The sequence below is a fragment of the Elephantulus edwardii genome, unplaced genomic scaffold, assembly GCF_000299155.1.
Source record: "Elephantulus edwardii isolate Elephantulus edwardi_28Jun2011 unplaced genomic scaffold, EleEdw1.0 scaffold00095, whole genome shotgun sequence".
Classification (NCBI taxonomy): domain Eukaryota; kingdom Metazoa; phylum Chordata; class Mammalia; order Macroscelidea; family Macroscelididae; genus Elephantulus; species Elephantulus edwardii.
The window spans coordinates 10,245,179-10,256,705 of NW_006399845.1; the positions used below are offsets into that span (position 1 = coordinate 10,245,179).

The following is an 11,527-nucleotide window of genomic DNA, read 5'->3' on the forward strand; positions in this document are numbered from 1 at the left end:
TTAAAAAAATTAAGTTAAAAAAATACAAATCATGAAAGAAAAAAAAGATTAAAGAGGAGCAAACAGTAATAAACAGTTAAGAATATTATCTTGGATTTGTTCTGGTCTTGCTACTGTCTCTCTGCTCTGACACCCTGGTCTCCTTTCAGTTATTTGAAAGAATTTCTAAGCAATAATTTCTTCAAAAGAAGCCCGGGTAGCACAGTGGTCAAAGTACTTGGCTGCTTATCAAAGGCTGGAAATCCAAACCTGCTCTGCAGGGATAAAGATGTATCTAGGGACAAAGACGTACCTGCCCCCTACGTTAGTTTGCTAAACTAGATTCCTGTTCTTGTCGCTTTTGAGAACAACCTGTCCACTCTGAGATTAGCATTCAATCGTTTTAACCAATGCGCCACAGTGCTCCTCCCTATGGGGCAGTTCTACTATATTCTGTCCAACAGGGCAGAAATCCGATCCCCGGCATGTCTAGTGTTGCCTAAATTTATTGAACGAAACGGACCTGTCCAGTCTTGCCAACTTTCTCATCTCCTTCCTTGTCAAAACTCAATGCGCAAGGAGATTCAGGGTAAACTAGTGGCCGCTCCCACCACGCCCCGCCCCGTCATACACTCACACGAATACGTCCCCATCCACGTCCCCTGCTGCCACTAAGTCACGGGTAGGATGAAACGCCAGACCGCTGGCCGGGGCTTCCAGCACAATGTCTTCCGGAGTCTCCCGAATCAGGAGTGGGGCTTCCGCAGAGTCAGGATCTTCCCCGTCGCTCTCATGTTCTACGGCCTTCTCACACGTGTCCTCCATGCTCCCACGGGTTCGAAGTGGCGCAATCGATTGGCTGTCAACTCCACGTTGAGTACCAGCTCAAAACCCCTTCAGCGGAAGGACCAGTGAGAATGGGGGCGGGACCGGAAATGTCACCTGGGTGTATTCGTCACCGAAAGAAGGCGGGGCATGTCTCAGCCAGTGTGGGAGGGAAGGATAAAGGGTGGCTTTTCCTTGTAGACTTGGAGATACTCTGCTCCTTCCCTGTTCACTTAAAGCTGTTAATTATGTGTTGGGTTGCTGTTAATTGCCATCTAACAACGACTCATAGCAATCCAGTGAACCTTTGTTCTGAAACATGTCCTATCCTCTGCCATCCTCATCATCTCTGACACACTCCAGCCCACCATTACAGACATTGTAATCCATCTCGTTGAGGGTCTTCCCTCTTTTCAGACCCTCCACTTTTCCAAGCATGATGTCCTTTTCGAAAGACTGGCATGAGTTCTTTCGCTTCGTCTTGTAGTTTCCTGACAATTTAATACACCCTCTCTACCAGTAACCCTCTCTCAATTAGTCCTTTCAATCACCTGCTTATATGTCTGAAAACTGGACAATGAATAAGGGTAATAGAAAAATAATCAGTGTCTTTGAGTTGTGGTCTTGGAGAAGAGTAGTGAATATCCCATGGACTGCCAACAAACAGATATGTCTTGGAGAAGGTACTACAAGAATGCTCCAGAGGCGAGAATGGGGAATCTTTGTTTCACACACATATATTGAAAAAAGATATGCTTAGGAAAGTGGAGGGTCAGCAAGAGAGGAAGATTCTCAACAGGACAGATAGACACAGTGACCGGAACAATGACTCAAGTATGTCAAAGACGATGAGGATGGCCCAGAACAGGGAAGGGTTCAGATTTGTTGTTTATAGGGTCACCATGTGTCATATTTTACTTTGTCTTCCCATGCTGCCTTTTGAAATCTTCTGTTCAGCTCCTTAATTTCGTCCCTTTGTTTTGGCTTCTTGGCATTCTAGTGCCATATTCAGAGTCTCGTCTGACATCCATCTTGGTCTTTTCTTCCTCCTCTGCTTTTGTAATGACCTTTTATATTTTTCATGTATGATATTCTCTCACAGCTCATCTAGTCTTCGCTCAATGGTGTTCAAGGCCTCAAACCTGTTGCTGAGATGGTTTTGTAATTCAAGTAAAACAGACTAAAGATCAAATTTTAGTTCTGCAGATTTTTATTTCATTTTCTTTAGCTTCAGCTTGAACTTGCATATGAGTAGTTTGTGGATAGTTGGAGTACTCATATACTACATCAGAAAGCTGGACAACAATTAGGGGTGATAGAAGAACTGATGACTGTGAGCTATGCTTCTGGAGAAAAGTACTGAATATACTATAGTCCTGAATCTTGTATACCCTGTGAACCTGGAGAGAGGATGAAAGACACCCAAGTGTTGAGGACCCTCCTTCATAGGGTCGCTATAAGTCGCCTGCGACTCAACCGCAATTAGCAACAATGACATCAACATAGGCCAGCTGGTCCAGTGGACAGAAAGCGATGCTACCAAGCCAAAGGTGGGTGACTTTTAATCCGCGGCCCTCGGGCCTTTCTTTCATTGTTTTTATTCAGACATTCCTCTAGGTTGTATAGCCCTGGTGTACAAGTTTCTGTACAGCGGAGGCTGAACACTGTGGTACTGATGTGTCAAATGCACTAATGGTTGTTTGACCAATGCGGACAGAGAGTGGGGTGGAGCTCCCCGATTAAAACAAGCTTGGAAGGAGTGCCATCTACTTCTGTAATAGCTTGCCTCTGGAAACCCTATGAACCTGGAGAGAGGATGAGAGACACCCAAGCGTTGAGGACTCTCCTTCATAGGGTCACTATGAGTCGCCTGCGACTCATGGCACTTAACAACAACAACTAGGAGATCAAACAGGTTTGTCCTAGGGAGGATGAAACCAGGTTGCTCCTTGGAGAAAAAGATTTTGAAGCTGTCAGACATACTTAGGGCATGTTGCCAGGAGGGAAATTATGCTTGGGAGGGTGGAGGGATAGATAGCACAAGAGAGGAAGACCCTTGGTGAGATGGATTGACTCAGTGACTGGAGTAATTGGGGTAGGTGTGTCAGAGACAGTAAGATTGGCTCAGGATAGAGCAGGGTTCAAAGCTGTTGTACATAGGATTGCTACAAGAAGCAGCCTAGTTTCACCCTCTGCAGGGTGAACATGCTTGTTCTCTTAGCAGTCTGTGATATATTCAATACTCTTCTCCACCACTACAACTTAGTGGCATTGATTCTTCTTCTGTCATTCTTAGTCATTGTCCAGCTCTCTGATACATAGAAAGTGCTTGATAAGACTATGCCCTGGCCCTATTCCCTACCCACCCCGATTTCCAGTCCCCCTCCCCACCACCGCACTTCGCCTGTCTGCGGCCTTGGTTGTAGCTGTCGCTGTTGCTCCTTGGAAGCAGCTACACCCCTCCCCACCCCAGCCCCTGTCCAGCAGCAGACGTGAAGATGAGCAGTTCAGAGGAGGTGTCCTGGATTTCCTGGTTCTGTGGACTCTGTGGCAATGAATTCTTCTGTGAAGTGGATGAAGACTACATACTGGGCAAGTTCAACCTCACGGGCCTCAATGAACAGGTGCCCCACTATCGACAAGCTCTAGACATGATTTTGGACCTGGAGCCTGATGAAGAGCTGGAAGACAACCTCAACCAGAGTGACCTGATTGAGCAGGCAGCTGAGATGCTGTATGGATTGATCCACGCCCGCTATATCCTCACCAACCGTGGCATTGACCAGATGTTGGAAAAGTACCAGCAGGGAGACTTTGGCTATTGTCCCCATGTGTACTGTGAGAACCAGCCAATGCTTCCCATCGGCCTGTCAGACATCCCTGGTGAGGCCATGGTGAAACTCTACTGCCCCAACTGCATGGACGTGTACACACCCAAGTCATCAAGGCATCACCCCACAGACTGCACCTACTTTGGAACTGGCTTCCCCCACATGCTCTTCAGGGTGCACCCTGAGTAATGGCCCAAGCAACCTGCCAACCAGTTTGTGCCCAGGCTCTATGGTTTCAAGATCCACCCGATGGCCTACCAGCTGCAGCTTCAGGCCACCAGCAACTTCAAGAGCCCAGTCAAGACGATTCGCTGATTCTCCATCCTACCTGTCCCTCAGTCTTTTACACCCCTGTTCCTTTGCTGCAATGATTCCAGGAATCCTCTATGGTTTTTAGTTTAAATTAAAGGAGTCATTACTGTGGTGGGAATATGAAATGAAGTGGAAGAAAAGGGAAAAAGAAAAGACTATGCCCTGGGTCAGGCACATCTTAGTCTCTAGACTGACACTGTTGCTCTTCAGTACTCTGGAGAAGTTCCTGGCAGCAGATTTACCAATGCAATTCATCTTTTGATTTCCTGGCTGCTAGTACTAAGAATATTGATTGTGAAGCCAAGCAAGCTGAAGTTGTTAACAATCTCAATCTCTTCACCATCTATGATGTTGCTGCCAATTGGCCTGGTGGTGAGAATCTTTGTTTTCTTGATGTTGTGCTTCAGTCCATATTGAAGGCTGCAGTCCTTGACTTTCTGCAGCAAATGCTTCAGGTCCTCCTCAGTTTTGGCAAGCAAGGTTGTTTCATCTGCATAACTCGGATTGTTGATGAGTCTTCCTCCAATCCACATTTCTCCTCATAGAGCCCAACCTCCTGGATGATCTGTTCCACATATAGATTGAAAAGGTATGGAGATAGGCAAAAAACAAATGCTGGACAGGTAGTGAAGAAATTGTAACCCTTATTCACTGTTGGTGAGAGTGTAAAATGGTGCAACTGCTCTGAAGGCAGTATGGCACTTTCTCAAAAAGCTGGAAATAAAAATACCATTTGACCCTGCAATTGTACTATTGGGAATATACCCTAAAGAAACCGGAACTGCCACCCAAACAGACATAGGCACACCCATGTTTATTGCTACATTGTTCACAATGGCAAAGAGAGGAAAGCAACCCAAGTGCCCATCAACAAATGGATAGAGAAGCTGCAATATATTCACACAATGGAATACTATGCAGCACTGAAAAACAAGGAATTAAGTATTATACAAAATGGGTAACCCTGGAGGACATTATGCTGAGTAAAATATCTCAATCGCAAAAGGACAAATACTGCATAATGCCACTGTTATAAAACAGGGCTGGCCCTTATGAATCAGGGTGAAGTCTTACTCAGGGAGGAGTGATAGGGAATGGCAAAGGATACACTGACAAAGGAAATCAATCAGAACTGGCTTTGACAAGCACTGTGGCAATGGGACAATTAAAACAGACTTTCAAGGGGGGGAAAAGAGGAATGAACTGGGGGGGTAGAGAAAATAGTGCAACAATGAATGAATGGAAATCCAAAATCTCTGTAAATGTTCATTAAAATCAATAAAATTTAATACAAATTTTTAAAAATCTCCAAACTAAAAAAAACCCAAAAACAAAAATACACAACAGGACTGGCATGGGGGTTAAAGGGAAACAAAAAAAGGAGGGGATAAATAATGAACATTGCATTGAAACAGATTAGGGAAAGAACTGTCTAAAAGAAATATATGATTAGGTATTATTTGCATGGCAACAGTCCAGATTAAGAGGTGCATAGAAAAGCTGCATAGTGGAGTGGACTGGCAGGGGAAGGGGGGGTTGTAACTGTATAACAAGGAATTTTTTTTTACTTTTCAAAGAGAAAAGCAAACTGGGTGGAAGGGTGCGCAGGAAGAAAAGTGTGCAACAATGAATGAATGGAAATCCAAAGTCTCTGTAAACTTTCATTAAAATTAAAAAAAAAAAACTTAAAAAAAGAGAGGTGGACTGGGTCGTGGGGGGAGGGAGGATATTGTGCAACAATGAAAGAATCTTTTTAAAGAGCAAAATGAACTGGGGGTGGGGGTAGGAGGGAGGAAAATGTGCAACAATGAATGAATCCAATTTTTCTGTAAACTTTCATTAAAGTTTCAATTAAAAAAAAAAAAGAAAAAAAGGAAAGGTTGAAGATAGGCTGCATCCCTGCCATACACATTTCCTGATTTTGAACCATACAGTGTTTTCTTGCTGTGTTCTGATGACCGTTTCCTGGTCCAAGTATGTTGTTGTACAATCAAGTATTTGGAGATTCCCATTCTTAGAGTTGGAGACTTCCTCCCATCCTGATGTTATATTCTTATTAATAGACTTCACCTTCTCTGATAATTTTCTCAGTGTAAAATTGAATAGGTATGGAGAAAGGAAACCCTGAAACATACCTGTCCTCATTTTAAGCCATGCAGTTTTTCTTGTTCTGCTGGGTAACTGCTTTTTGGTCTGTGCATAGATTTCAAATGAGCACAATTATACATTCTGGAATTCCCATTCTACTCAATGTTAGCCATAATTCGTTCTGACCCACACAAGTACCTTCATATAATCTATACAACACGAGTAAACATCTTTCTTATTTTCTTAGCTTTCAGCCAAGATCCATCTGGTAATAGCAATTATCACTAGTGCCATTGTCTCTTGAATCCAACTTGGATTTCCAGCTAATTCCAGTGGGATTTTTCAGGCTGTAAATTGCATGGGATATTGCCCATCTTTCTCCCATGGAGCAGCTGGTGGATTTAAACCACCTACTTTTGGGTTTGCAGAGCACTTTCTTACCCACTCACCCACTTGAGTTCCCTTACACAAAGATAAAAAGACCTGAAGTCTCTGGGTGGTGCAGACAATCAATGTGTTTGAGTACTAACAAAAATACTGGAAGCTGAGGTCTCCTCAGTAGGACCTCAAAAAATCGGAGTGATCCATTTCTGATAAATCAGTTATTAAAAACCCTACGGCACATAAATGTAGTTGGCACAAATCAAATAACCATAGTGTATTAACTTCAAAGAACCTGTTATTGTCAAGGTCAATGTGATCAAAGGTAAGGCAATGATTTAGGTGGCTTTCAATGGCTTGGGTAAGTCTACTGAGCTCAGGGTAGGCAATTCCACTTGGCATCCAACCAGGAAGTGGCAACTTCTCATGAGGAACCACATGACCAAACTTCAGGGTTTTTTTCTTCTTGTTGTGTATCATTCTATCAGGGATCCGACTGGCACAGGAAATTGCCCCCCCTTCTCCAGCGAAGCATCTGGTGATTTGAACCACATGCCTCTGGGATTGCAGTACAGCTTCTTGCCACTAGGCCACCAGAGCTCCCTACAACCAAACTTCTGACAATAAACAAGGAGCAAAGGAACAAAGAAAGGAAGGCTAGAGTGATTGAACATTCAGAAAGCACTGTACTGGTCAGAGGGCAACTTTTAAGAGTGCTAAAGGGCATCAAATTCCTTTGGCCAATGACAGTGCTGAGCCAGGCTTGGCCAGATCAACTCCCAAGATATATGACCAAGATTATCCCATCAGCCAACAAAGAGGTGAGTCCCAAGAGAACATGTGCCCTGGGACTAGCCCGCAGGACAGTACTGAATGAGTGTAATATTTAAGACCAATCATCCTTAAAATTCCTCTCTCCACCTCTCATGCATCAGTCAAAGTTATTCTTTTTTCTCCACTGGGCACAGTGGCTAGTAAACCTTATCATCTAAGAATGTAGAATAACCGCTTAGAAAACAACCAAGAAAATTTTCTGAAAGTGCTTTTATTTAACCCATAGAAGTGGCTTTCTTAAAAAAAAAGAAGTGGCTTTCTTGATGCTCCAAGGGCTCTGAGGGGAGGATGCCAAACAGACGACAGCAGGTTAGCCAATTTTAATAGAACTAAGTGATCATACAAAAATTTTTATATACATTTAAAACAAAACACCCTTTCTTGAAATTATGACAAGAAAAAAGTGGGAAGTATGTCCTGATAGAGATTGGTTCCTGGAGTTGGAACAGGAGATTAATATTTTGGTCTTTTAACTTCAACTCTGAAATGAAAGGAGAGATGAGTCACTCTAAGATCAATACACCAAGCAATTCCCATCATCACAATAATGATGTTACTCACCCATCAGCTTCCATCTTCTTCCTCTTCTCAATGATCTGCAAAAACAGCAGATAGTTCAAAACATGCTGCCCATCTAAGCCACCTGAGGCCTAGGCTCACCCCTCTCCATATTGCCATGTCTCTGCCTATTCTGAGGTCTGGAGATCAGTATCTTCTCCCAGTTGGAGCCCTTCCACTCCAGGTACAGCCCCACTTACTGCACTAATCTTCTTCCACTGGCGATCAAGCTCTGCCTTGTCATTGGTTTCTTTAAAGCGTCTGGTTTTCCTCCCTTCAGACATCTTGATGCCATACTGGAATGCAGCCCTGGGAACAAAGAGGGTAACTGTGAGGAGAAAGCAGCAGAGATTACATGACAGTAATAATATTTTTCTAGAGGGCCCTGTGAGAGACAACCTATTTGTGAATGCCTTTGCCACACTGCATCCCATACCAGGAGTCAACCAATTCTGCTCCAAACCTCTCTTTACTCTCGGAACCAGACTCACTTGGGCAAAGCTTCCTTGTTGTTCATATATTCGCTGTATTCTTCCTGGGTATCAAAGTCCCAGCGGCCTAAGGGACCCTTCTTGTTACCCTGTGGTAAGACAGAATGGAGGCATAAGGTATTAGTGGGAAAGAAATTTTGGCAGTGATTAAAACTCAATTATCTCAAAATTCCAAACTCTCCTAAGGACCAAAGAGGTCTAACTTTTATCATTCATAAATCTTGAAATCAATAATACTAATTGCTTGGTATTATACTACTTTTTTGTTGTTGTTGTTGTTGTTATGTGCCATCGAGTCGTTTGCAACTTATACCGACCTTATGTACAACAGCCCTAAACCCTGCTCTATCCTGCGCCAACCGCACCGCCTCTGACACACCCATCCCGATTACCCCAGTCACCGAATCAATCCATCTCATAGAGGGTCTTCCCCTCCTGCGCTGTCCCTCCACCCTCCCAAGCATGATGTCCCTCTCCAAGGACCCGTCCCTCCTGGCAACATGTCCAAAGTATGTCAGACGAAGCCCCAGAATCCTTGCCTCCAAGGAGTAGCTTGGTTTAATCCTCTCCAAGATGAATCTGTTTGTTTTCCTGGCAGTCCATGGTACATTCAGTACTCTTCTCCAGCACCACAGCTCAAAAGCATCCACTCTCTTTCTGTCCTCCCTAGTGATTGTCCAACTCTCTGATGCATAACAAGCGATTGCAAATACCATGGCCTGTATCAGGCGCACCTTAGTCTCCAGAGAGACACCGTTGTTCCTGAGTACTTTAGAGAGGTCCCTAACAGCAGACTTTCTCATCGTGATACGCTTTTTGATTTCCTGACTGCTGGTGCCAAGAGTGTTGACTGTGGAGCCGAGCAAACTGAAGCTGTGAACAATCTCAATCTCTTCGTCATCCATCCTGACGCTGCCAATTGGTCCAGTGGTGAGAATCTTTGTCTTCTTGACATTGAGCCTCAGTTTGTTGTTGTTAGGTGCTATAAAGTCGAGGATGACTCATAGCAACCCTATGAACAGTGACCGTCTTGATTCTGTGCCATCCTCACTATCTCTGAAACACTGGAGTCCATTGCTGAAGTCAGTGTCAAATCATCATGTTAGGGCTCCTCCTCTCCTTCTCTGACCCACCATCTTTCCAAGCTTGATGTCCCTTTCCAAGGAATAGTCTTGTCTTGCCTAGCTACATGTCTAAAGCACCAAAGGTTTCTCATCTTTGCCTCCAAGAAGCACTTTGCCTGCACCTTTTCCAAGACATGTCTGTATGCTAATTTGGCAATCCATGGGACATTCAGTACTCTTCTCCAGCTCCACAACTGAAAGGCATCAATTCTTCTGTCATCCTTATTCACTGCCCAGCTCTTAGTTGCAAAGCAAGAAAAGCACATGGTCTGAATCCGACACACCTTAGTCTTCAAACTGACATCATTACTCTTCAGCATTATGGACAAGTCCTTGACAGCAGACTTGCCCAATGCAATACATTTTCTGATTTCCTAACCACAGGTACCAAGGGTATCGACTGCTGACCCAAGCAAGATGAAGTCACTGACAGCTTACCAGGTATTAATTATTCTTAACCCTAAATATATATTTAATTTTCACTCAGAACCTCATAAAGTAGGAACTATTCTTTTTTTTTTTTTTTAAAAAAGAAATTTCTGCCTTTATTAGCATGGTGTTAGGCTTTAGGAACTATTCTTTTTCTCCATTTTCTGGATGAATAGATGAATAAACCAAGATAAAGTAAAACAGTGTGGCAATATCACATAGCTAAGATTAAACAAGTCTCCAAGATGGGAATAAACCATATTCTTAACGACTGTAATATATTAAGCATATAAGAGAAAAGCAGTGTTAGATTTTTTTTTTTGTATTCTGAAACACAGAGGAAAATTTCAATCATGGCTAGAATAAAATGAAATTTTAAAAAAAAATTAATATTAATAGAAACTTACAGGGATTTTGGATTTCCATTCACTCATTGTTGTGCTTTTCTCCCTGCCAACCCCTCCCCCCAATCTTTCATTTTTATACAATCCCTCACCCCAAGTCCACTCCACTATGCAGCCAATGCAATACTATGCTGTACTGAAAAACAAAAACACATGAAATATTATACAAAATGGGTGGCCGTGGAGGACATTATGCTGAGTGAAATATCTCCATCACAAAGGGACATATACTGCATAGTGCCACTACTATGAAACAGGACTGACATTGGGATTGGGGGAAATCTAGGAAGAGAGGGGATGGATGGTGTGTGCTACATTGAAGCAGATGATGGGGAGAGCTGTTTGACCGGAATATATGTTTGGGTATTATATTCATGACAGGAGTCCAGAATGAGGGCTTCATCGGGGAGTGGTCTGGGGGGGGGGTGAGATATTGTAGAATAATGAAAGGGTTTTTTTGGTGTTTTTTTTTTTACTTTTCAAAGAGAAAAACTAACTTGGGAGGACGGGTGAGCAGGGAGGAAAATGTGCAACAATGGAAATCCAAAATCTCTATAAACTTTCATTAAAATTTCTATTAAAAAAATTCTGTTTTTTCTCTTTATGCACTAAATATTTACATACTATCCAGAATAAGAAGTAAAGCCTGGGGGCACTGGCTGAAAATCGCCTGTGACTTCATCCATAGCCACTGGTGAGAGTCAGCGCCCAGAGCCATCAGGGGCTTTAAGTTCGTTGCCCACTGCTGTGGTGTGGACAGCTGAAACCCAGGCCCCGACAGGCACCTGGGGGGGAAAAAAAAACAGACTCTACTTCATGCTGTGCTGGAGAAGGAGGGGCAGTCTCCTGTACCAGTCAGATCCAATTTGATGGCACACACACACACACACACTTTTTCTTCTTCTTTTTTTAAGAAAGACTACTTCAGCCATCGCGGCCCTCTGCCCGGGGCAGGCTGCCCTCGGCCCCCTGCCCGGGGCGAGCCGTCGCGGGCCTCTGCCCGGGGTGGGCTGCCCTTGGCCCTCTGCCAGGGGCAAGCCGTCGTGGCCTTCTGCCCAGGGCGGGCTGGCCTTGGCCCCCAGCTTGGGGCGAAATGTTGCGACCCTCAGGAGCAAGAAGGCAAGCAGCTGTAACCCAAGACCACCAGTAAGGTGATAAAGCGTCCTCCCTTCCCCCCTTTATATCTACGCCCCTGTTCAGCATGAAGAAGCCAGAGAGTCGGCATCCAATCAATAAGACAGTTGGTTTAATTACTATTGGAAAATGCTTGT

General features: G+C 43.9%; 2 protein-coding genes and 1 pseudogene across 2 annotated transcripts in view; 1 reads left to right on the forward strand and 2 right to left on the reverse strand.

Annotated features, from left to right (window-relative positions):
* Positions 1-804, reverse strand: part of WDR55 (WD repeat domain 55) — an 8,513-nt gene extending 7,709 nt beyond the window's left edge. The window contains exon 1 of the mRNA XM_006891153.1: positions 617-804. Within this exon, the coding sequence (XP_006891215.1) occupies positions 617-804 (188 nt within the window). The remainder of the gene's footprint in view (positions 1-616) is intronic.
* A 2,498-nt stretch (positions 805-3,302) lies between these two features.
* Positions 3,303-3,950, forward strand: LOC102856338 (annotated as a pseudogene).
* A 3,753-nt stretch (positions 3,951-7,703) lies between these two features.
* Positions 7,704-11,527, reverse strand: part of IK (IK cytokine, down-regulator of HLA II) — a 24,446-nt gene continuing 20,622 nt past the window's right edge. The window contains exons 17-20 of the mRNA XM_006891154.1: positions 8,300-8,388; positions 8,009-8,117; positions 7,812-7,846; positions 7,704-7,731 (exon numbers count right to left, since the gene is read on the reverse strand). Of these exons, the coding sequence (XP_006891216.1) occupies positions 7,704-7,731; positions 7,812-7,846; positions 8,009-8,117; positions 8,300-8,388 (261 nt within the window). The remainder of the gene's footprint in view (positions 7,732-7,811; positions 7,847-8,008; positions 8,118-8,299; positions 8,389-11,527) is intronic.